At 31.0% G+C, this 27,163-nt stretch overlaps 1 protein-coding gene across 1 annotated transcript in view; it reads left to right on the top strand.

The window, feature by feature from the left end:
- Nucleotides 1-27,163, top strand: part of LOC107457243 (protein Wnt-16-like) — a 127,657-nt gene that overhangs the window by 71,944 nt on the left and 28,550 nt on the right. Inside the window, 1 exon segment of the mRNA NM_001323840.2 lies at nucleotides 12,569-12,825. Coding sequence (NP_001310769.1) covers nucleotides 12,569-12,825 — 257 coding nt within the window.

Here is a 27,163-nt window from a genome sequence, read left to right as displayed (position 1 = left end):
AAAACTGGAGTAAAATTAGAAAAAAATATATGATTGTCAAATAAAATTCGTTAATTTATTACTTAAAAGCAGTTAGAAGTATATTGAACACTTATTTCATCCATACACTTTTTTCAATAATATTGATTCGAATCTAGTTTAGCATGCCGTGAGCAAAATAAAAAGGTGAACAATCCTAAATACCTTTTTGTCTAATGGAAGGATTTTGCACTAGGACGACCCAATCTTAATAGTTATTCATTTCTAAAAAGTCATATATTTAAAAAGTTGATTTCTCCAAAACTATTCAGCCGATTTCATTCGAATTTAGAATTTTGTCATTCAAAATTGCATATTTTAAAATGGTAAAAAATTTGTATACCCAACAATTTAAAATTTTTTCAACTTTTATTAAATAATTTAATAAAATATAATAAACAATTATTTAAAATTAATTTTACATGCAGTTATCCTTGAATAAATGAATTTTATAATTTTTCAATTTTGCTTAAAAAGTTTTGTTGTTGTAGCAAAATACGCAAATATGAAATGTTCGTTGTCTAATGTATTGGAGTATATTTTCAAAATTGCAGCTACCCTCATATTTTAAATGTCAATTAATAAAAAATCTGATTTGCATATCTTAAAAATTTAAGATTTTTCAAGCAATTTTCTAAGTAGTTTTCGTACTTTTTTTTAAAAAAAACTCAAAATGCTAAGGGGTTTGGAAAAAATTTCATTTTATACTATTAAACAAGATTTATTAAAAATGTCACTAGCATTGTTAGGGATAATCCCTGAATAGAAGTATTTTTTGTTCCTCCTGCTTTCTTTCCTAATACAATCATATTTCGGTGTATAAAAGAAATTGTAAGGAATTATCATTTATTATTTAATTTTGTCTTATGATGCAAAATATTATTTGTGAAAAACCCCTTATCGTTTTGAGTTTCTATTAAAAAGTAGAAAAATTACGTTGAAAATTGCTTAAAACTTTTTCAATTTTTAAGATATTCAAATCTGATAGTTTTCATTGGTTGCCAACTGCGATTCACTACAAAATTATAAGCAAAAAAAAAAAAAAAAATTCCGCACATGCGCACTATAAAAGAACTACTTTAATTGCTCACGTCATGCGCAATTTTAAACAATTTTTTGTAAAATATTAAATCAATAATTTTGTAATTAATTTTAAATCTCTCAATTTTTTTAAAACATTTTATTGAATATTTTTGAAGTTATAGCAGAAAAAAGTTTTATTGAAAAAATAAGCTAATGACGCAAGCAATTAAATATTTTGTAACGGATCTTAGAAAATTGCATGTTATTTACATGAAAGCTTTGATTTTGTAACTATTTACATAACAATAGCCCATTAAGTGTAGTTCTTGTGAGACAGTAACAAACAAATCNTGCATATTTAATATTTTATTTCAAAAACTGGAGTAAAATTAGAAAAAAATATATGATTGTCAAATAAAATTCGTTAATTTATTACTTAAAGCAGTTAGAAGTATATTGAACACTTATTTCATCCATACACTTTTTTTAATAATATTAATTTGAATCTAGTTCAGCATGCAATGAGCAAAATAAAAAGGTGAACAATCCTAAATATCTTTTGGTCTAATGGAAGGATTTTGTTCTAGAAGCTTAAGAGTTATTCATTTCCAAAAAGTCATATATTTAAAAAGTCCATTTCTCGAAAACTATTCAGCCGATTTCATTCGAATTTAGTACTTTGTCATTTAAAATTGCATACTTTAAAATGGTAAAAAATTTTTATACCCTACAATTCAAAATTTTTCAACTTTTATTAAATAATTTAATAAAATATAATAAACAATTATTTAAAATTAATTTTACATGCAGTTATCCTTGAATAAATGAATTTTATAATTTTTCAATTTTGCTTAAAAAGTTTTGTTGTTGTAGCAAAATACGCAAATATGAAATGTTCGTTGTCTAATGTATTGGAGTATATTTTCAAAATTGCAGCTACCCTCATATTTTAAATGTCAATTAATAAAAAATCTGATTTGCATATCTTAAAAATTTAAGATTTTTCAAGCAATTTTCTAAGTAGTTTTCGTACTTTTTTTTAAAAAAAACTCAAAATGCTAAGGGGTTTGGAAAAAATTTCATTTTATACTATTAAACAAGATTTATTAAAAATGTCACTAGCATTGTTAGGGATAATCCCTGAATAGAAGTATTTTTTGTTCCTCCTGCTTTCTTTCCTAATAGAATCATATTTCGGTTTATGAAAGAAATTGTAAGGAATTATCATTTATTATTTAATTTTGTGTCATGATACAAAATATTATTTGTAAAAAACCTCTTATCATTTTGAGTTTCTATTAAAAAGTAGAAGAATTACGTTGAAAATTGTTTAAAACTTTTTAAATTTTTAAGATATTCAACTCGGACTGTTTTCATTAGTTGCCAAATACGATTTACTACAAAATTATAAGCAAAAAAATTTTTTTTCCGCGCATGCGCAGTATAAAAGAACTACTATAATTGCTCACGTCATGCGCAACTTTAAACAATTTTTTTTAAATATAAAAGCAATAATTTCGTAATTAATTTTAAATTTCTCAATTTTTTTAAAACGTTTTATTGAATATTTTCAAAGTTATAGCAAAAAAAAAGTTTTATTGAAAAAATAAGCTAATGACGCAAGCAATTCAATATTTTGTATTGGATCTTTGAAAATAAAAATGTTATTTACATGAAAGATACGATTTTGTAACTATTTACATCATGAAAGCCCTTTAAGTGTAGTTCTTGTGAGGCGGTAACAAACAAACCGAACCTAAAAATTTTATTAATTTTTTAATGGCTTCCTGGATTTCCCATAATGCGGAGAAAATTGCCATCTCCGGTATTTTAATTAGATATTCTTTTCATTCTTCAACAATATCGTTTCTTAAGTTTAAAATACGGGGAAAAAAGCAAAGTAAGCGTCATAAACCTTTATAAAAGAAATAAAAAGAACTTATTTTGTATACAAATTGCCGAATTTTGTCCGCCTGAAGAAATATCGATTCGTAGCTAAAAATATCGATTCTCAATCATAAGCATAGCAAAAAACGTATGCTATTTTACTGTTCTAGAATCAAAGCAATTGAATTTTCATAACAACGTATGAATGATATAGATGACTTCTGAAAATTTCGAAATAGAGATTTCCTTGTTACAATTGATATCGTTTCGTTTTTTTTTTTTTTTTTTCCTTTNAAAAAAAAAAGAGGGTAATACTCGGTATTTCCTTATTCAGGCCTCTTTTCCAATATTTGTTTCAGTTACGAATATTAAATTGTTCGATCAAGTCGGTCATTTTTATTCTTGAATAACCGAATAATTTATATTTTTTATTTTCTCCCGAATGATTTATTTATAAATGGTGTATTCTACAGAGCTGTAATGGAATTATTAAAAATAAAATGGTGCATTTATCCTAAAAGGATTGGGTAGACTTAGCGATATGTAAGTCTCGCAGTGGACTGATGGTTAAGACACGGTTCCCAGCAGATCACCGAAGTCAAGCATCACTGGCTGCGGTCAGTGTGCGGGAGAGTGAGTACTTGGATTAGTCTTGCGTAGGGACCGAGGGTGGGCGGTATTGGTCCTCGTTAAACTGTTCTACCGTAAAGTGCTCGACTTCGCGTGCAGGCTACCGAAGCGGGGGTGCCATCCTCCCTGCAGAGAAGCAAAATTGTGATGACATGTCTTCGGATCATCCTCAGGTATGTTTCCCAGACCGTCGCCAATAGCCCATTGTGTAGNAAAAAAAAAAAAAAAAAAAAAAAAAAAAAAAAAAAAAAAAAAAAAAAAAAAAAAAAAAAAAACGTAAATAAAGCACAAATATAAGTACAGAAATGGGTGTACTTTTGCTTACTAAATTTTGTGCACCTCAATTACCTCATACAATAAGCGAAACAATAGTTACAAGTTTCAAATTTATTCCTACATTTTTTGGCACAGGGTGTTCAAACCACTATTTTCCGTTTGTAATTTACCGTCGGTCCCTCAAACCTCTAAACATATATATATATATATATATACACATATATANCTTCTTTCTATATATATATATATATATATATGAGATTATAATAATATAATATAAGAAATATAAATAATATATATATTTCTTATATACGTTATAAACTCCGGTATTTATTTTCCTATCTATCGACAACACTATAGTTATTATTCATTCCTTTAGGTTGTCTTAAGTGTTAATTCAAGTTTTGCTAGAAAATTAGCCAGCTATACCTTAAGTAGTTATTTAGATTAATTTTGTCGACCTGACTTAAATATTAATTTAAATAGTGTTGAATAATTAGTTATACATTCTGTATTTATTTAAAATAATTTTGTATTTTTATAGAAATAAGCACCTAGTTACTAAATAATTATTTAGATTTATTTTTGTTTTGATCCTTTCTAAAAAGAGGTCTTGCGTTTAATACAATCAGAAATACAGAGAGTGGATGAGTTTCTCCTTTTAAATTGCAACTATAAATTTATCTGTCACAGTTGTCCCTCCTATTACGAAGTATTCCAACTATCCACGGTCAATATCTGTTATTTTGTAACAGATATTTATTAGAAATATCAGTAGGTATGTACTTTATTTACTTCGCTCTAAAGCTGCACAATGGGTTATTAGCGACGGTCTGGGAAACATTTTTGAGGATGATCCGAGGACATACCATCGCAATTTTGATCCTCTGCAGAGGGAATGGCTCTCCTGCTTTGGTAGTTCGACCACGTGCTCGAAGTTGAGCCCTTTACTGTAGAACAGTCTAACGAGGACCGATATCGCTCACCCACGGTCCCTACGCAGGTTGATCAAAGCGCTCACTGACCACAGCCAGTGATGCTTGATTTCGGTGGCCTACTGGGAACCGTGTCTTTGCGATCAGTCCACTGTGGGACTTAGAAATATCGTAACTGTAATATGCAATAAAAAAATTCACAGTTGTAACCCATCTCTTTTCTTAACACAGTAGTGAATAAAGGAAGCTAGTTCAAAGATATCGTATCATAAGGTGCTATTACAACGGATTTATATTTTGAAAAATTACATCTCTCTACTAATCTCGATGTGGTATTTTTGTGTTTATAGAATTATTTTCCATTCTAAGAGGATTTAGCGGATAATATACTACAATCTGATTTCTCACGCAACTCCGTTATTTTTCACTGTCACCGTACCTGAAGCAGTTTGTAATTTTTTTTTTAAGAATTTGTGTCGTCATCATCAGTCAAGAAAAGAAGGTCACACTCTGAACAACGGGATCAGGCATGAAATTCTTAAGTCATCTTTCGAAAATAATAATTCAGAGTCTGAATCTGGAAATCGCCTTTAATATATTTTTTTTATCTTTTCGAGGCAAAGGAACTCTATTTGACCTCTGATCGGATATCTGTCCGTCTGTACGATCTCATTTCAATAAACAATAGGAATTAGCGTTTTGAGAAATGGCTCTGCATCACGCCGAAAAAGCTGAAAAGAACAAAACGAAAAATTCCGTCTTCTTTTTTTTGTCTTCCAGAAGATTTAAAAACAATGCCGATCTACAATTAGCTGGAAGATTTCAGCTGGTGGGGCCTGTTCCTCCGCCGAAACGGGAATTCGTGAAAGAAGGTGTGCTTTTGTGCACAATGTAAAAGAGTTTTCTTTTAAAAGAATAAATAACCGGCATTCATTCAGTGGTGGGCACGAGAGGTCTTTAAGCCTAATTATTTTCCATTACTTCTTCTTTTTCCTTTTGTTTCCGTGATTTATGTTTCCTTGTGTCTGCGTCGAGCGCTGACCTAAGCTGCCGAATTTCGGCTAAATTTCATGGAGAGTAATCGCCACTAATTGAAAATGAGTAATTACAGCTCAGTGCCTCTTCACAATAAAAAAATTCTTCTCGGAAAATTTGAAAAAAAAAAACTTTTCTAATCTAAAATTTCCCACGTTTTCTCGTAATACCTGCGAAATAAAACCTGCCTTTTAATTTCTTTTTTCTTTAATTAAATAATAAAGTTAGGGCAAAGCAAGATTCGTTTAATTTCGATTTTAATGAAATAGGAAAAAAGGGGCAGTTCAAAAATTACGTAAGCATCTTACCAGGGGTTGTGATTTGCTTACTTTCGCTGACAAGAGGAGAGAATCAGAAATCACGCTTGCTTTCCAGTGAAGTAAACTGGCGATCCCAGCGATGTTTGGTCGATACAATTACGCACCCAGCTCACACCGACCACTGCTGATGTAAAATAGATGCTAGAGTCCCCTTGTCGTCGGGCTTACTGTGGGAGATTTTCGTAATTTTCCACCCCATATAACGCAAAGTCGGGTTAGTTCCATCAAAACGTCCTCCACCAAGGCAAATTTCTCTCAATACTTGATCCAGGAGGTCCTTTGCCTTCTGAATTGGCTTCAAAATTGCAAGGACCAACGACCGTTATGAAATAAAATAAAGGTTAAGACACTAAAATCACCTTATTTTCAAAATTTTCTGAAGCAAAATTAGAAATTTAAATGAAAATTTACGCTTGGAAGAATTTTTAACTGTGGGGTAGAAGTTGAATTCGTAGAACAAAAGAGAAAGAAAGAAAACACATAAGATTCTTTAAGAATATTCTGCTCTAAGTTTTATAACATGAATTAAAACTTAAACTTTGTTTAATGCTAAGTTGCATAAGCACCTCTTCTACAATAAAAGTTAAAATTAGAGCAAATACCAAGGAGGCATCTTACATCTATATGGGGGTAGGGGATTTGATTATTTTTGCTCGCAAGGGGCAGAGGAGTCTAAAATTGCCAAAAAAAGATGCTTTCGTAATGCCCCAATTTCATTCAAAAAATTAAAATTAATGAACGTTAGAAAACAGTAGGCAGTGTAATTTTATATTAATTGTGGTTTAATATTTATATTCCCTTAGATATATACATAAAATTGTTATGTAATTGAAACATTTATACATTTATGGTTTCATTGGATGTAAATGTAGGATATTTTAAAGCTTTCGTTTTAAAAAGACTATACACATGCTAAACTACACAATTATCCAAACCGAACAGAACTGGAAAAGCAGTTCTGGGGGTTGGCTAGCGTAGCGTGCAGAGGCAAGTATTACACAAAACACTATTTTATGCAAAACACTAATTCGTATGTTGTCATGAAACCGATTAAAGTTCTTTTCTCGAGTCTAGAATCTTAGTCTAGAGTTGGGCAGAAACGAAAAGTTAAAAGCGAACAGTTCATATAAACAAACTGTTTTATATCAATTATGATTATTTTAATCGATACTTTACTCAATTCTGAGAAATTGTTTTCTGAGAATATTTCAGTAATAATATGTATTTATTGATGCTATAATTATAATGTTCTCGTGAAATGTTTTTCATAAATCTTATAAAGCACACGATGTTTAAGTGGTAGAAGAAAAAAAACTTTTCTCCAAAGATTTGTGGTGCAGCATGGGGATTCTGTGATATTCTATGATTGATAGGCGCATCAGAAGTTCCAAATGAAGAGCATCAAGCCTTAGATGATTGATGATAATTTTGGCATGTGTCTTTTTCACGCGTTTCCCCACAACCTCAATTGGAAGTGTTCTTGATTTTTGATTTGACGGATGTGAATCAATCTACAAATTTTCTCTGCTTGAATCTTCACACCCTCTAAGAACTATGATAAATGGTCAAATAACTGTCTTTTTTTTACTTATTCTAGTTCATGTACATCATTCTCTCTCGCTTAACGTGTATTTGCTTTGCATTTGGGATTTTTAAAGTTTTCGTGCCCGATGATTATACAACATTCAATCGATTACGGACCGTTTTAAGAAGAACTTATCGTCATGTCGTCGTCAAATTTATCGTATCGTTAAGAACTATAATAATGGGACATATGATAAAAGACTAATTATAAAAAAGACAAATGGACTAATAACTGTCCTTTTTATTTATTTATTTTTCGATTTGACGTACTTCAGTCTCGCGTTGAAAGTACAAAAAGTAAAACGGACCACCCTGAATAATTTTTGATCTAATGATTGGATCGATGCGTTCTGGAACTCAATCTCAGTGGTTTGAGAGGGTGACCTCAAATATGCTAATAAATAAGTGCAGACGATATTTTAAGTCACGAAAGCAGACACAAAAACGTATTTCTCTGAATAAATATACTTTACGACGGATTCGGATTTCTGGCTCACAAAATATAAGGCTAACAAAACGCCCTTCAAACCATTAAGATGGAGTTTTTGTGAAGATCCAATCATTAAATTAAAAGTCATTCAGGGGGGTACTTTTTCGCGAATTGTACATTTAAGTTTGCATTAAGGATTTTTGAAGATTTAAAGCCCAATAATAATGTAAGTTTCAATCGTTTCCGAACCGATAATTGCAGAATTTATCGCCATCTTATCGCTAAATAGAATTTTTCATCAATCGAAGTTTCAATCATTCTTCGATTGCCAATATAATTTAAACTTCGACGACCTCAGAAGATTTTCAAAATTTTTGTGCCCGATGACAAAGCAAGTTTCAATCGTTTCCCAGTCGATTGTAGCTGAACTTGTCACCATATTTATTGCTCGATAGGATTTATCCTTCATTGAAATTTCGATCTTTACTTCTTCCGTTAAATCACTAATATTTCAATTGGAACTATGTATATGTCTTATGCTAATATAAGTTACATTTATTTCTAAAATTGTGTGAACCATTTTATCATAGATCGTAATTTTGACGCCTTTCTACAAGCAAACGGATCATTAAAACGAAGAAAATAATAACATTAAATCGAGAGGATTTTCGGTTATTATGTAATTTTTAAAGTTTTTATTTTATTTTATCAATCTGCTGTACCTCTCTGAGGAACTGAATTGGTAAAAACAATTTATACCATGTAATCTTAAATCACGTGAATCTTAAAACAAAACAAAACCCATCAAGTATTTCAATATTTATTCATTATGAAATAAATAGTATTTCATCGAATTAAAAAAAAAATCACATAAATAAAAACTCTCTTTAGGTTTAATGTTCGGATTTATTTTTTAAAAAAAATTCCATTACTTTGCGTTGAGGGAATTATAGTGATCAAAATATTTGCATTTGTAACAAGTGAGGGTATGCCTAAAACAAATATAAAAAAAAATCACCTCTTAGAAAGAAAGAAAAAAAGAATAATTGCACATTAGAAGCATATAAGTTCTCTCAGTTCCTGTGACAATTGCGAGCTGCCGATCCGGTTGTGATGGATTGAACTACATCATCATTATTCCCATGATGAAGTTTGGGGGGGGATAGACGGTTTAAGGGGGGTTAGAAGAGGTGTTACGTTAAGTAATTAATTCCGTCGTTATTCACTCCGTAGTGTGTAAATTATAAGTTTGTGGTTCTTGCAGCTATCTGTGAAGATGGAAGAGTTTTGGTGAAAGAGATCTTCTGGCGCCTGTCTTCGAGAGTCCAAATATATGATGGATGACCGGTTCAATAACTCCGAATGTCAAATAACATGTTTTAGAGCTATTTCTCTCAGCTTTGTTGAGGAAGGAGAAGCAGTTTTGTTGCTTCTATGAGTACATCGTCTGAGAATTCCACGTCGTGGTATTCATGGAATTAATTACTGAAAATTTGGGCATTAGTCTATGACGGAAGATATATAAAAAAAAAAACGTGTCAAGCTGCATTTTTTTTTTTTTAAATTGAGCTGTAATTTATAATTGAAAAGATTAGTGGAAGAACATTTTAAGGAGAAAGTTTTGTAAATTTGACCATTAGTTTATCGTGAAAGAGATTAGTGGAAGAACATTTTAAGGAGAAAGTTTTGTAAATTTGACTAGTTTATCGTGAAAGAGATTAGGGGAAGAACATTTTACGGAGAAAGTTTTGTAAATTTGAGTAGCTTATCGTGAAAGAGATTAGTGGAAGAACATTTTACGGAGAAAGTTTTGTAAATTTGACTAGCTTATCGTGAAAGAGATTAGTGGAAGAACATTTTAAGGAAAAAGTTTTGTAAATTTGACTAGTTTATCGTGAAAGAGATTAGGGGAAGAACATTTTACGGAGAAAGTTTTGTAAATTTGACTAGCTTATCGTGAAAGAGATTAGTGGAAGAACATTTTAAGGAAAAAGTTTTGTAAATTTGACTAGTTTATCGTGAAAGAGATTAGTGGAAGAACATTTTAAGCAGACAGTTTTGTAAATTTGACTAGTTTATCGTGAAAGAGATTAGTGGAAGAACATTTTAAGGAGAAAGTTTTGAAAATTTGACCATTAGTTTATCGTTAAAGAGATTAGTGGAAGAACATGTTAAGTATCATTTTTATAAATTGGAGCCTGTTAGTTACTGTAAATTGGTGCCTTGGTTAGTTACTGTAAATGTGAGCATTAGTTTATGGCGATTCGAGCAGTAATTTATAATTGAAAAGAATAGTAGAAGAACCTTTTCTGAGCATTAATTTTAATTGAATAGTGAAGGAATAAGATAGATGGTTAATTGAGTTAATTTTATGATTAGTGGAAGAACATTTTAAGCAGATTTCTTTTAAAATTGAGCATTAGTTTAAGTTAATTGAAGATACTAGTGATATATTTTTAGAAGCAAGTTTGTAAATTTGAGCATTAGTTTATCGTTAAAGAGATTAGTGGAAGAACATGTTAAGTATCATTTTTATAAATTGGAGCCTGTTAGTTACTGTAAATTGGAGCCTTGGTTAGTTACTGTGAATGTGAGCATTAGTTTAGGACGAAATATACTAAAAGAACATATTAAGCTAATCGAGCAGTAATTTATAATTGAACAGATTAGTGGAAGAACATTTTAAAGAGAAAGTTTTGTAAATTTGACCATTAGTTTATCGTTAAAGAGATTAGTGGAAGAAGTATCATTTCTATAAATTGGAGCCTGTTAGTTGCTGTAAATTGGAGCCTTGGTTAGTTACTGTAAATGTGAGCATTAGTTTATGACGAAATATATTAAAAGAACATATTAAGCTATAATCGAGCAGTAATTTATAATTGAAGAGAATAGTGGAAGAACCTTTTCTGAGCATTAATTTTAATTGAATAGAGAAGGAAGAAGATAGATGGTTAATTGAGTTAATTTCATGATCAGTGGAAGAACATTTTAAACATCGTTCTTTTAATATAGAGCATTAGTTTAAGTTAATTGAAGATACTAATGATACATTTTCAGAAGCAAGTTAGTAAATTTGAGCATTAGTTTATCGTTAAAGAGATTAGTGGAAGAACATGTTAGGTAGTTTTTTTTTTATACATTCGAGCCTTAGTTTATAATTGAAATTATTCGTAAAAGAAATTTATTGTGAAGTGAAGATTAGTTTATAATTATGAATATTAGTGGAAGAGAATGTTAAGAATCATTTTCATTAATATGAGCATCGGCTACAAATATGAAAAAATAAATCGAAAGCTATGAAACATTTCCTCTAAACTGCGTTCAAATATTCCGAATCAACTCGCACTTTTCTGTTTATAATTTTCTAAATTTTAAAAAAAATGTGAAGATACAAATTGTTTTGCTACAGAAAAAGACTGTTTTTTTCTGTATCTTCGCATGTATTTCACTTTGATCTTTAAAAAAAAACTGTTAACTATGAAATTTAAGTTCATTTATTTCTAAATTAGAAAGCAAACCAATGTATTAGTTCTCTTAGATCACTTAACATGAAGTTGTTTAAATAGTTCAACTCTATTAAATTACACGAAAGGTAATATGTGTCTGTTCAAAATTGTTGATTGGTTTGTGGGGCCTTCTTCAGTTCCTGGAAGGATATTCTTTAAAAAAATATCCTTACCAATTTTGAATGTTTCTTTAATTGTGAGTTATAACTATTTATTTGGGGAAGTTTTATTTTCGCAATTTATTTTAATTTGTTACTTTCATTTTTGCTCGTTATAATTTGTTCTGTTGCTGCATATTTATTGTCCTCAGATATGTATTATTAATTCCAGTTTTTATAATTCTCTGTTAACCAAATATGATAAAAAGAAATTATGTGTTTCAACAATTTTGTATTGCCAAAAACTGTACTGACTTTGCTGAGTTTTTAAAATGTAGTTTTCGTCAAAATGGCGAGTTTCGTTTAGAATTGGGGAGGCTATTTTCTCGTCTAGTGTTAGATCTTAAGAAAACTTTTTTTTTAATCTCCTAATGTGCATAATTAAGTTTTTTGTCATTATCTTTTTAATGACATATATTATTTGTTAAATTAACTAATATTAGGTATTTTTTCTGTTTGCTTGTTTTTACATTACCTTAAACTTTTACTGAGTTTTCAAAATATAATACTTCCTATTTTGACAAATTCCTAAATGAAATTGTAATGACAAATTTCTTATCTATTGTTTCGTCAAGAAATTTATAATAATGAATAAAATTTTATTTTGGAAGCCTAACAATGTTGTCCTGGTTCACAGTACTTTATTTCTTAATGAAAAAATGCCTTGATGATTTCTTGAAAATTTCTTGATTTACTTTCTTTTATGAATCTTACAATCTGAAAACCAAAATTTTAAAACAACTTTTTTTTCTTCTATTTTTTGTAGGTATTTAGGTATGGTTGGACCACACCACTCTGTCACCCCACCAGAAATGGCCAGCGAACAATCCTCAATGTGCTCATCAGTGCCAGGTCTTGTGATGCAGCAACAAAAAGTGTGCCAGGCACACCCCGCTGTCATCAAAGCGGTTAGTAGTGGTGCCAAAAGAGGTATTCACGAGTGCCAGAATCAATTCAGGCACGATAGGTGGAACTGTACAATTGAAGGTGGAGAAAGTGTTTTTGACCACACACTACAAAGAGGTGAGATATGAGATGACAAAGGCTCTTTGATCTGGCTCTTTGCAAATGCCGACATCATTTTGCAAAGCACCTAGTTAATTGAAAATGTTCCCAGTGATGTTCCCAAGTTCCCAAGTTCTACCTAACTTGGTACTTTAGGCTTATTATAATCAGCACATATCTATTTAGGCTAATTAAAAATAATTTGCAAAACATTATTCTATCAACCTAAGTAAAGGATAGCTAAAAATTGGAAAATCTAGCACTTTGTGCAAATGTCACCATCATTTTGCAGGCGGCAGGCTAATTGCTAATGTCCCTAGTATTTATCACTTAGCTTAATTAGTTTTAGGCTCATTAGAATCAGCCAATATATCTTTAAGATAGTTTGAAAGTGCATAAAAATTACTCAATCTGCCTAATCAAATGGACATTACAAGTTGGGAAATCCGGTTGTTGCAAATGCCGTCGTAATTTTTTAAAGAGCCAGGCTAAATGCAAATGTCCTCAATATTTTCTGTTTACATTTGTAATTTTTAGGCTTATTATAATCAGCATATACCTTTCGGCTAATTAGAAAATGTGCGAAAAGTTAGGGGCAGGTAAGTGCAAGTACGCTCCTTCGCCACCTAATTAATTTTATTATTTAGAGCCATGCCATGGTTATATCCTTAATTCCTATATCACACATATTTTGTTTTAAAGAAGTTCGAATACAGGACCAAACCCAGGAAAAATTTTTGCAAAAAGCAGTGTTTAATGCGCTTATTCTGCTGAATTTCTTTACAGACAACTTTTAACACAGCTTTTCTTTTCCTTCGGGCATTGATGTCTTTATTTTAAGTAGTTATTGAGAGAAAAAACACTTAACCCTCCTTGAAGCATAAGTGGTTTTTAGGTATTAAAGCGAAGTAGTGCTGCTACTTACTTTTGGCAGTTAACTCATAAGTAAGATGATAACCTGAAATACGTGTCGAAGCCATGTGGTAAAACGAGAGCATTCTTTCTCGAAGAAGAGAAGTTTATCCAAATGTTATCTTGACAGCATGTGGTGAATCCCAAAAAGTTAACATTTTAGATTATGAAGCGGCGGTTCCTTCTTAACTCAGTTTTGTGTAAAAAGACTTGAAAACAGAGCAGCTAACGATGATGGTAAAAAATAATCCTCGTGGTTAAAAGTTGTTTTTCGAAGGCTTCGTCTGCTTATGGAATTAGGCTTTTTTGCCAATTTCATAACTGCTGTGAGTTTGTAACAGTTATTCATGACTGTTAGGACACGTTTAGCCTATCTAAAGCTAGCGCTAACTTTGTTTATTCTGAAAATAGCGCAAAACGTAAAGATGGCGAAAAGCCACAGATTCGGAAATGAAAAACGCTTGTGGTCTAATTTTTTAGTATTTAAAAACTTACTCCAATGCTGTATTATTTGGGGTCATAAAAATTTGCGAAAACTAAGAATAAATTTCTATAACTTTCTTCTAAGTGGAAAAATGTCGCCAAATTTGGCGATTTTTGAAAAAGTTTAATAATTTTTAAAATAATTAAGTTATTCCTCCGTTCTAAAGCCCAGATAATTCATCACAGCAAGATTATATATATAGTTTAAAATTATCATTTGGCCTCACGTGTAATGCATCTAAACTGTAACTTTTTATTTTATTTTTCTTGGCGACAGAGCTCTGAAAAACCATGTTAAAGGAGATCGTAGAACTCAAGATATAAAGAATAAATATATATATCGCACTACATCTAAAGCAATAAAATCTCTCTACTACGAAGTTCCCTTATAATGCGATTATTTTTATATTTTTTAGAATTTTTGATCAGAACGTTTAATATATAACTTTTAAAAAAAGCTGAAAAATTCTTGGTGGAACACACAACTAAGTGGTTGTTTCTCTGTACGGAATTCTCCACAACTTAAAAAATCTTTGCGATTTATATAATATTTGGGTTTCTTTTCTCTAGTTATTTATTTATTGATTTTACTTATTTATTAATTTATTTATTGATTATTATTATTAAGAAGTTGGAATTTTTGTGTAACAATTCTGTCTCTGGAACCACTATGGATATTAATTCTAGCGAAAAGAATAACAATAGGATTTTATATAAAGGTAAAAGACTAATCTAAAACGTTCTTTTATAATCTGCATTACTTTATTTTTAAATAGAAGTCATTGGCTTCATCAGTGTGTCATAATAGTCATAATTTTGACTGATGGATGAGTCATAAAGTCATAATTTTTGACTTAATTGATGTGATAAGTTCCAAATTTTCTCTTTCGAGCTTATCACACCGGCTCAAAATTTTGTAACGTTTCTTTAAATAGTTACAAAAATCTTCAACCTCATTACAATAAAATTTCTCTGCAGTAAATTTTTCAACTAGAGCCTCTCGAGCCGTGATGGCTCAGGGGATAGAACATTCGCCTTCCAATGAGGTGAACCGGGTTCGAATCCCAGCGATGACTGATCGATACGAATTCCGCATGCGACTTGCATCAACCACAGTGCTGACGGAAAATATTCTCAGTGGCAGACGAACCATGGGTTTGAGTCTCCTTGCCGTTAGGCTAACCGTGGCAGGTTTTCGTGGTAACGCAAATGTGGGTTAGTTCCATCAAAAAGTTCTTTAAGAAGGTAAATTTCTCCCAATACTTGATCCAGGAGTTCCCTTGTCTTCTGGATTGGGTTCAAAATTACAGAGCTACGGAATTGAACATTAGGAGCAGTAAACCCAAAATTGAGTCGGCTGTTCAACAACGGTTATAAAATAAATAAATAAAAACTAGAGCCTCTCGATTCCATTGTAGAGAGATTCTACGGTAGCTTGAAAAATCTTTATTCACGAAGTTTTACATTTTTATTCACGAGGTTAATCTTTATTCACGAGTTTTGTATTACATTCTATTTTCCTTTAAATTATGTCTTTTTTTATTATTCCTGTAGATTATTATTTGTAAACATTAATTTTTACTTTTTATTTAAATTATACGTTATTTAAACACGTTAAGGATTGTTTACATAGCTTACTTGCAAACTTAATTATCTTTTGTAGCCTGTTGTTGTTTTTTTTTAAATTTGAAGCATCGAAAGTTTAATTAATATTGCAAAATTACTAAGTGGAATAAAAAAAAAATTACATTTGTTTACTTTTAGCTAAATGTATTTAGTTTAATGAATCTTTTATAAACATATTGCGAAAAAAATTTTAACTTTTTTTAAAAAAAAATTTTAAAAGTGTTGCTTTTTCTTATTTATTTCACGGTTTGCAAAACATATTATTTTACATAAATCATCATTATCAGATAATGAGATGTGACAAATGATAGATTATCAGGTGTAACTTTAACAAATTACAAACCATTATTTGCATTAATAGGTCTTAACTGAAAAATAAAAAAGAAATTTGGATGGATTTTACTCAATTTAAATAAACGTGTAGAAGCGAGGCATTGTATTTAAATTCTAGTCTGGGGGAGTTGCTCTTAAATTCAGTTTAAATACTAAGCCTTACATTTTAAGCTGCTCTTTATAATGTAAAATTACGGTGAGAAAGAAAAACGAATTTTTATAAAAAGAAAAATTCTCCATGTAAACTTTATTCAGAAGTCATCCACTACTTTTATTTTTAAAGGAATGCTTTCCGAAAATCTGCTGCTTTACTTAACTTATTCTTAGAAGTAAACGAGTTTTCTCCATTTTTACCCCTAAAAAGATTGGGGGGGGGGCGTTGAAGACGTTTCCTTCCTTCTTTTTCTTCCCAACCTGTCGGCTACTTTTAAAAGAGCATCTTCCTTCTCATCCCTTTTAAACATCACTTTTCTCGCCTAGATAAAGGATGAGTGGGAGGACATCTTGAATTTATTTCCATAAAAGATAACGCAACAGTTGTTTTCTACTGTTTTAGGGGCCTTCCTCATCATTTTAAATTAATTTGCACGAAACTTAGATGAAAATTATTTCCGGTAAATATATCGTAGTACATTTACCGGACTTTTTACACGCACTTACTTCATGAATAAAGATGCAAATTTAAACCGGTTGTTTAGTGCGCAAAAAAGGAAGAAGAAGACCGGACCACCCTGAATTACTTTTGCTCTGATGATCGGATCTTCAAGTTCGAGGACTCAGTCTTAATGGTTTGAGGGGGGGATTTCAAATATGCTAGTTAATTAGCGATATTTTAAGTTACGAAATCAGACACATAAAACGCACTTTCTTTAAATAAACATACTTTTTTTTTTTTTTTTTTNTTTTTTTTTTTTTTTTTTTTTTTTTTTTTTTTTTTTTTTTTTTTTTTTTTTTTACTGAATCGGATTTTTGATCAACATAACGGAATAGCAGCAATCTGGAAAATATGGTCCCAATAATTTGGTCAGAAGAGCACTCCAAAGTTTCGACACCTTAATCTTAATTTCTCTTTTGGCGTATTTTTAAAGTCACATTCAAAAAATAAAAAAGAATTTTTTTTACCAGGAACTATTTGACCGACTTCATTCACATTTTGCATTTCGCCATGTAAAATTACAATCTTTAAAATAATGTAAAAAATTTTATGCCTTGCAATTCTTTCGATTATTGTGAAATAAAATAAAATAAGTATCAAAAGTTATTTTTTTGCATGGAATTATTTTTGAAAGAGTAAGAATTTTACAATTGGGTGAAAAAATTTTTGAATTTGCTTGAAAGTTCTTGAGTTTTGGTGAAAAACGCAAAAAGTTAAATTAACACTAAGGGATCTAAATTTGCGGTAAAAAAGTTACTGCAACGCTGCATTGACTGGATTCTTAAAAAATTGCAAAAGTTAAGAATTATCCATTGATTTTTTCCCCAGGTAAAATAGTTTTGCCAAATTGGCGATCTAGTTTCACAATATTTTAAATATTTGAAATGTTTGTCCATTTTGAAGCCTAAATAGTTCCTAATAAATAATAAAAGTAGTTTAAAATCATTGCTTTACTTCGAGTTTGAAACACCATAAACTTTTACTTTTTTTTTAATTCTTGGCGAAAAAACTTCAAAAACATTCCATAGAGTAAGGACATCAGTTGTGAATTGTCCTAAAGATAAATTTGCTTTTCCTCACATGTATTAGTTAAATCATTTTCAATTTTGCATTGATTTGCTCATAAAGCTTTTATCAATAACCCTGATGGAGAAAAAAAAAACATTCTCGATTGAACCCCAAAAACTAATTGTTAGTCCTCACTTAAATCCTAATATTTTTGTAAGTACTTGACTGCACATAGTCAAATACACTGTTAGAATTTTCATTCTAAAATTATGGTAAAATAACCGTTAGTAGTATGTTCAGCCGATTAACCTTAAAGTTTACGGTAAAGAACATTTTTTATCTTTGCGATTTTGAAACTGTATACAACTAGTATGGTTATAAAGCCATGAATACAAAACTATATGGGTTTTTAACCATTTGCAATTGGTATAGTTTCAAAACCGTAAAAAGAAATTTAACTGGACATTGCAGCTTTATGGTGCTGCCATCTATGCTAGAATGAGAATATCATGTTCTAATAATCCAGGGTCATAACTTGGGGAGTGCCGGAAACTGGAAACTCTTCATATGTTGAAAGGAATGGAATATAGTAAAATAACAATTAAGTAAATTGTTATTTAATCATTTTTTCCAAAAAATTTCTAACAATGTAGCTAATGGTTGAATTTAATGTTTGATGAAGAGAGTTCATACAAACCAAACCATAATTGTTCGCGAGAACCAAGTGCACGTGAAAACAACATGTCTGAAAAATAAACTGCGAAATAACGTTTAAAAATAATTTTTTGATAATTAGCTTGAAAAATAAATTTGAATACACCCTAAATAATTTTTGACCTAATGATTATGTGTCCTACTAGAAGATGCAAACTTTATAGATTGAACGGGTCACTTATTATATAATAATTAATTAGTGTACTTGATAATTTAAGTTAAAATATCAAACATATTTTCAATGCCCTTAAAGAAGTAAGATGAGATAAATAAATAAAAAATTCTTATCAATACTTAAAGAAAATTATTTCTGCTTATCTTTGTATAAAAAAACAGAGATATATACTGAAATAAAACAATGGAAACAAGTAAATAAAAAGATGTGTCACTTCCTTTGATTTCTATTATGTCGAATTTTCCCAATTTTTTTTAGAAAATACATTGTCATTCTTAATAAAAGAGTGAAGATTATTTTTGTGTTTGGCTAATCCGAAAATCCAACTCAAAGCGAATGTCTCCATCATTTTGTAAACCACCTGGATAATTGGAAAGATCTGCAGTATTTTCAATTGATATTTTTAGGTTAATTACAACCCAGACTTATTCCTTTAGTCTAACTAGAAAATGTACGAAGAATTGCTCAATCAGCCTGAGTAATGCTCTGACTCAATACAAACGACTTCAAATAAATCAGGCTAATATTGCAATTCTCTAATTAACTAGTGGGCTCATTAAAATGTGTCTAAGAACTGTCAGACTGTTTACAAAGTACCAGTGACTTTTCGAATTAGATGGTGCATTGCAAAGAGGCTTCGGAAATTTGGAAAGAGTTCTATATTTCAATTAGCCTGCGAAATTTCTAACCATGCATAAAAAAATCTAATGAAATGATGACCGTTTCATGCATTCTCATTTTACAGAAGAAAAAATCAGATTGTGTAATTTTCAGTAAACAAAACTGCTACGGATATTTTAAGCTGTCATTGGCAGAAACCTAACTTAATCATTAGCAATAAGCACTAATAATTAGCATTAAGCAATAATCATCTGATATTATTTTAAGTGTGTAGATTGGAATTATTGAATAAACGCAGAATTGGTTCCCGATTCGAGATAAAATTTAAACTCTCTTTTAAGCCAAAGAAATTAGTTAGTAATACTGAAAAACGTCATTTCCTAATAATGATTTACTTTTTTAATTCTTTATTTAAATTTCATATATTGTGTGGACACAGTTATAAAGCTTATTATGAAAGTAATAACTTATTTACTATTTGATAATTATAAAACGGATAGTATGTTAGATACCATTTTAAAACGTTAATTATAAAATATTGCGTAATAGAGTAATATCATAGGATTAATTTAAAATAAAAGGATGCCGTTTCTATTATCGCCTAATCTATTTTTATTATGCATATATAAATTGTAAAAGTAAACAACACCCATGTCGCTTGCTTCTTTAACTAAGGAACCATTGTAATTTAATGGCCATTTAAAGTCCGTCGTCAACAATGGTGAACGATTTTAGACCATTATCTTTTTATGTTATATAGCAAAATAATATAACAAATCACTAGATTTTCCTCAAGTTTTTTGTGTTCCGAACAATCCCAATGCCAAAAAACAATAATTTTCTTTTACAAAATCATCTCACCTTCCAAAATTTTCTACAGGATTCCCGGATCTATTCAGCCAGAAAATTAAATTTCGTTTTTCGCTCACCTCGCTCGAACGGTTTATCGTAGAATGTTCTAATGTTTGACAGTGACCTTTCTCTTGCTTTGATCTATCTGTGTGCCAAATTTTATCGCTTTCGGCCATATGGTTTAGGCATGCATATAAAGGACATGCAGACATTCGCCTTTACGTATAGAAGATAAAAAAAAATAATAAAAGAAATCACTAGATTTTATCCAAGATTTTTGTTCCCCGAACCCTCTTGAAGCCAAACAATCAATAAACAATCATTTTCTGTTACAGCATCATCTCATCTTTCAAAATTTTGAAGAGGATTCCAGGATCTACAGAGGATTTGATCCTGGAATCCTTTTTTAAACATACCCCCAGCGTGTATACATAGCTCTCCAAGGATGGATAATCCTCTCTCCTTCTCGGAGTTGGATGTACTCTCTCGGAAAATCTGCAACAGGTAGGAAAAGGGCGAGAGGGAATGGCCACAATGTTGCACAAGAGTAAACAAAAGAATGGAAAGAGTCCGCATTGTTTGCCAAATCGTTCTCACTTACTCAGTCTGAAGAACCCCAGCAGCTGTTCAAACAATCCTCCCCCAATTGTCGGTTTGAAACAAAAGGGATTACGATGTAGGTAAATAGACTGAAGTGGAAAGGGGATCAAATAGTTCCTTTTGCAGTGAAAACGATATTTAATAGAGAGCTTTTGCCTTTTTTATGATTGCCTGGCTTATGGCTGTGATTTTCAGTACATGAATTTCTGACAGGACTCGAAAAATCTCAAAATTTTTGACTGCCTTGCCGAGCAGGCTTATCAACAAAGAACATGCCCGATTGAAACTTTTACACGACAGAACGTCTTTTTCGAATACATAAAAATGAATACATTAAAATGTACCGACATTAATCTGCCGAAAAAAAGGCGGTTGATCTACATCAGCACTTATATTTTAAATATAATACTGAGAAAAAAAGTATGGTCAAAACTACCTGAATCCTCTTTCTAGTGCACTGATGAAGGTGGCCCTTTGAGCATTCAAACAGCTGTCTGTATTTTATAAATATTTTTGTGCTCTTTAACGTTGTTTGCCTTAGTTTTGTACCTGAATATGGTAAAATTTACCGTGTTTCTGGCTCAATGGGAATACCAAAATGCTCCGTAATTTTTACCGAAGTGCTTTGGTAATGATTTTGGTAGCATTTGCAATAAAAAATTATTTTATATGTGATAAAATTTGGTAAATAAGGATAATAAGGTAAATAAGGATTCAATAATTTTATCATACTACATTAGAGTACGACATAAAAATCATGCATACGGTTGAACTTGCATTTTAGTTTTGTATTTTTTACTAAATGTGTGGTAATACAAACTATAATTTTGAAAACTAGAATTTCTGGTAAACCGTTACCATATTAACGAAAAAATGCCCAAATGAATAATTTGAGTACCGTATATTTTAATTTAATTAACCAAAATTGTGGGTATTTTTTGCCAGAAAATGTCCTTACCATACAGTACAATAGTTTTACACAATAATTTCCTCCGTGAATGTATTAAGTATTATTAATAAAGAAATATTAAGCACTAGTCGATGTTGATGGAATTGTTTTGCATTGTTTTTATTTTGTTTTTGAAGGAATACTGATAAAATGATACACTGATGAAAATTAATCATTATGTATTATAATGAAAAGAGTCAGTCTGAGTATTTTTCTTATTAACTCCTGTTGAAACTTCGTGTTTTTCCACTCCATATCACGCAAATTCTGGTTAATTCCATCTAAAAGTCCTCCAAGAAGGTTTGTTTGTCCCGATGATTGATCCAAAGAGTTCCCTTGTTTTCTGGGTTGTATTAAAAACTACAAGGCTTCGGAGTTGAACAGTGATAGTCGTGAACTCATAATTGGGTTGACTATTCAACACCAATTAGAAATTTTTTAAAATAATCATCCGGGTTTGTCGGGGAAATTTAAATTTGAACCCAAATTTCTGGGGAATTTCATATTTTAATAAAGCTGCTTGCTTTGAATAATGGGTCAATGAAATGATCGCTGATGAATCCTTTCAATTATACCACTTTGACAATTTGTTCATTTCTGTGTCAACTGCTTTTATTACTGACAACAAAGAGATGTAGCATCCCTGGCACTCTCGTACAAACGCTCCACTTAGCACGGCTACTACAGAATAATTTCCGTTCTTTACAATTTGCATGGAACCTACTTACGTAAACGTGCAGGATGCTACAATAAAATACAGAATTTCTGCAATGTCGAGGCTCCACTCAGCTCAGTTACTATAGAACAATTTCCGTTCTATACAAAGTTTGCATAGAACCTACGTACGTAAACGTGCAGGATTCTAGGAAAAAAATACAAAATTTCTGCAGTGTTGAGGTTCCACTCAGCATAGTTACTACAGGACAATTTCCGTTCTATACAAAGTTTGCATAGAACCTACGTACGTAAACGTGCAGGATTCTAGGAAAAAATACAAAATTTCTGCAGTTTTGAGGTTCCACTCAGCATAGTTACTACAGGACAATTTCCGTTCTATACAAAGTTTGCATAGAACCTACGTACGTAAACGTGCAGGATGCTAGGAAAAAATACAAAATTTCTGCAGTGTTGAAGTTCCGCTCAGCACAGTTTCTACAGAACAAACTCGATCACCTACAAATCTCGCAAAGAACCTAAGTAAATGCAAATTCTCTACCGTACGGAGGTTCCTGCTCAACACAATTACTGGAAAACAAAATGGGTTCTCGACAATGCTTGCTCAGAACCTAAAAATGTTGAACATGCAGAATGAGACTCGATAGTACAAAATCTCTGATGTACGGAGGTCAGCACAGTCACTACAGAAAAATATCAGTTATCTAAAGATCTTTCACAGAACCTACGCACGTGAAACTGTAAAATATGAGAGGTTCCGTTTAACATACTTACCACGAAACATTCTTATCTCTCTACAGAGCCTGCGCAGAACCTACGCACGTGATTGCGCAGAATGCTACGTAAAAGTGCTAACTATATTTAGTATCTTGTAATGATTCCGCTAAATGAAACAGGGAAGTGTATTTGTTCAAATACGATTATGGAAAATCTATTTAAATTTTAAAAAAAATTATTTCATTATATTTTTTTTAAATTCGTGATAGCATCTGAAACACGACTTAAAAGCAATGCCAGAATCTCAAAAAAGTTATGGTGTCGATGAAATGTGCCAAACGTGTTTTGAATTTTGAAGCACATTTTAAAATCAATTTGGTTTATCACTTCACCGACATAATAAAATACTCCGGTAAATCACTTCACCGACATAATTATTCCGACAGCAAAGGAATAAATTAGTTTTATATTCTTTCCCATTGTTTTTCTTTACTTGTGTTTTTCAAAACTCTTTCGCCACAGAAAATAGCCGCAGTTTATAAACAAACCAAAGCTATAATTTTAAAATATCTTGCCGCGTAAGGAATTTTCTGGGCTTTAGAGGAGACAAGTAGTTTAAAATATATTAAACTCTTTTAAAAATTGACAAAATCAGGAGATTTTTCGTACATAACTTTTCAGCATTAAAAAAAGTTCAAATCACAGTAACAGCAGTACACACAGTAACACAGTTTTAACAGTAACTGTTCTTCATATGACATTTTGCGTCATTTCCATTGCTGGCTTAGAGTGCGCTATTAAAATATAAGCAAAATTTAAACTAACAGTTATGAATAACTGTTAAACTCTCAGAAATTACTCATAGTTAGCATATTAATAAAAATACCATATTATTCTGTAACCGTGGTTTCCCTCTCCGTGTGAGGCAAATGCGGACTAGTTCCATCAAAAAGTTCTCCGTGACGGCAAGTTTGTCCCGACGCTAGATCCAGGAGTTCCTTTGTCTTCTGGGTTCGGTTCAAAACTACAAAGCTCCGTGGTTTAACATTAATAGTTGTCGGTTAATATATCTGCTCCCGTTTCGCACCGACCACAGTGCTGACGTATATGCTCAGTGATTCTCAGCATAGAATATTATAATTGGGTTAGAATTTCCCTGCCATCGGGCTAACCATGGGAGGTTTTGTAGTTTTTCACTCCATGTAGTACAAATGCAGGTTAGTTCCATCAAAAAGTCCTCCACGAAGACTAGTTCGTCCCAATTCTTGATCCAGGAGTTCCCTTGTCTTCTAGGTTGGGTTCATATCAACAAATCTGGGAAGTTCAATTTTGATAGTCGTAGACTCAGAATTGGGTCGGATGTTCGACGGCGGTTATGAAATAAAATATTATTCTTTAAAAAGAGTTCTTATTCTATTTTCTTACTCTAGATTTTATTCCTGCCATTCAGATTTTATCCAATGTCTTTATTGCATTTAATTTCATCCCGCAACTGTATTTATTTGCGTAGATTTACATGCCACTAAATAAATTGCGTTTACCCCTAAGGAACAACTTATTTACTTTATTTAATCAACATCAAGACTTTTAAAACGAGAAAATATACATCATTATTTGTATTATCTTTTTTTATTCTTTTAAAAATCGGTATATCATACTTTATAATATATTACGCCAGTCCAAAATTATATTACATCCACAAGCATCGACAAGTACTCTGAATTCTCAAAGCGGTAATAGATGGTCTCGCTCCAAAATTCCCAAGCAAATGTTTTCCCTTATTTTAGAATCTAAAATTTCCTCAAGTATTTTTCGAAAGGGGGTGTGAAGAAAAAATAACACGGAACTGCATCTAACGCATCTTCATCGAATCCCAAAATAACAAGCCTCCAAAAATAAAATTCTTAAATAAGCGATAAAAAAAAAAGTATATTGTATATGATATATATATTTTTTGTGGCCTCCTCACTTTATGTCATCCCCTCTATAAATCAATAGTTGAACAAAGCGGGCATCGCCGCCCACTTTTCATATGCTAATTTGAGCAATCATGTTATGACTTCGCGTCAAATTACAGTGGCAACGCTGCGGAAAGAGGGAGTAAAACCCTTTTATTTATAAATCATTTTTTTTCCCTCGTGTTTTTGTAAGAAAATAAAAGATCACTTCAGATAGGAAGGCATGTAAATTTATTCAATGATAATAGAATACATAAATATATATATTTTTTATGACTCTTTCATCTTAAACCATTAAAAGACGTTTGCCCGAAAAGAGGAGGAAAAATTTTAGAAAAATAACGGCACTGCTATTATCATAAAACTAAAATTACATCTTGTCCTCAATTGAATTCTTCATTCCAAATTTTATTTGAACTGGCTATTTGAACTTTAAAACTTTTATTTTAAAAACTGATTTTATTTTTTACTGAAATTGTGTTTATGGTATTAATCAAAGGAATAATATATATTTTTTATGTTTTTCATGCATTTTTATTCAATTCAAAATTGTCCTTCATCATAAACCCTTAAGAGACTGTTGGCCAAGATGTGGAGGAAAAATTTTCGAAAAATAACGGACTGCTATTATCATAAAACTAAAATTACAAGGTGTCCTCAATTGAATTCCCCATTCCAAATTTTATTTGAACTGGCTATTTGAACTTAAAAACTTTCATTTCGAAGCTAAATTTGTTTTTACTAAAATTGTGTTTTCGGCATTAATCAAAAGAATATATATATTTTTAATTTTTCCCATACATTTTTATCCAACTTAGAGTTCATAAAATTCCATAATTCTATCACCATAAAATGAAAACTAAATTTTGTCTACACTTGGTATTGATGTAAAAAGAACCTTTTTGAGAAAAATCTTCGGGTATTAGTGTTTAAGTTGATAATTATTAAACTGTCAAGGGCGGGGGGGGGGGAACTTAAGCTTTAAGAAATAATACAAAAGCATTATTTCTGAACAAAATATATATTGATTATTATTATGAGAGAGAGTTTTGGTGGTTAATTCAAAATGTAATTTTGAAGAATTTAATTTACATCGTTCACAGAATTTAAGTACTAAATTTGAAATAAGGGAAAGTAGATTATAAATTAAGTATACATTTTTTAAATAAATCAAAATTATTGAATGAAATTTTATCGTATCGAAAATAATAGAATATTTCTATAAAAATGATGGAAAGGGCTTTTACTTGTTTTTTCGAAGCTCTTTCGCCAAGGGAAATAAAAAAAGCTGCAGTTTAATTGCCTCACATTTACAACAAAGCTGCAATTTTAAATTTTATGTATCATATTGTCGTGAAAAATTATCTTGGCTTTAAAACAGTCAAAGAACTTAAATATTTCAAGATTCTTTTTAAAAAAATCTCCTATTTCGTGACATTTTTCCGCCTCAATGAAACTTACATAAAATCATTACCTTATTCTCAGTTTTTGCAAATTTTTATGAGCCCAAATAATCTAGCATTAGAATAAGGTTTTAAAATTTAAAAATATTTGACCACTAAGCTATTCATTTTCATAAAACTGTGGCTTTTCTCCATAATAACGTTTGGCGCCGTTTTCAGAATAAGCATAGAGAACGTTGGCTATTGATACCCTAAACTTCACCTAACAGTCAAAAGTAACTGTTGCAAACTCACAGCAGTTATGAAAATATCACATTAAACGCAAAAAAAAGCATCATTTCGTATGAAGACGGAGCCTACGACGAACAGCATAAATGCAATCGTTGCGTGAAGTTTAACTTTGATTAATTGCGTACAAATCGCAGATCTTTTTAGAAAAGAAAATTAGGTCAATTTAGACCCTTTAAAAAGTTCATCGTTATAACAAACACAACAAAAATTATTTTATTACTATAACCGCCGTTAAACAGCCGACCCAATTTTGGGTTTACGGCTACTAACGATCTCCATAGCCTTGTAATTTTGAACCCCATCCAGAAGACAAAGGAATTTCTGGATCAAATATTGGGAGAAATTTGCCTTCGTGGAGGACAATTTGATGAAACTAACCCGCAT

Source organism: Parasteatoda tepidariorum, chromosome 4 (genome assembly GCF_043381705.1).
Source record: "Parasteatoda tepidariorum isolate YZ-2023 chromosome 4, CAS_Ptep_4.0, whole genome shotgun sequence".
In the NCBI taxonomy this organism is placed as follows: Eukaryota; Metazoa; Arthropoda; class Arachnida; order Araneae; family Theridiidae; genus Parasteatoda; species Parasteatoda tepidariorum.
The sequence above is the reverse complement of the archived record's forward strand: the minus strand, read 5'-3'. Positions and strand labels throughout refer to the sequence as shown.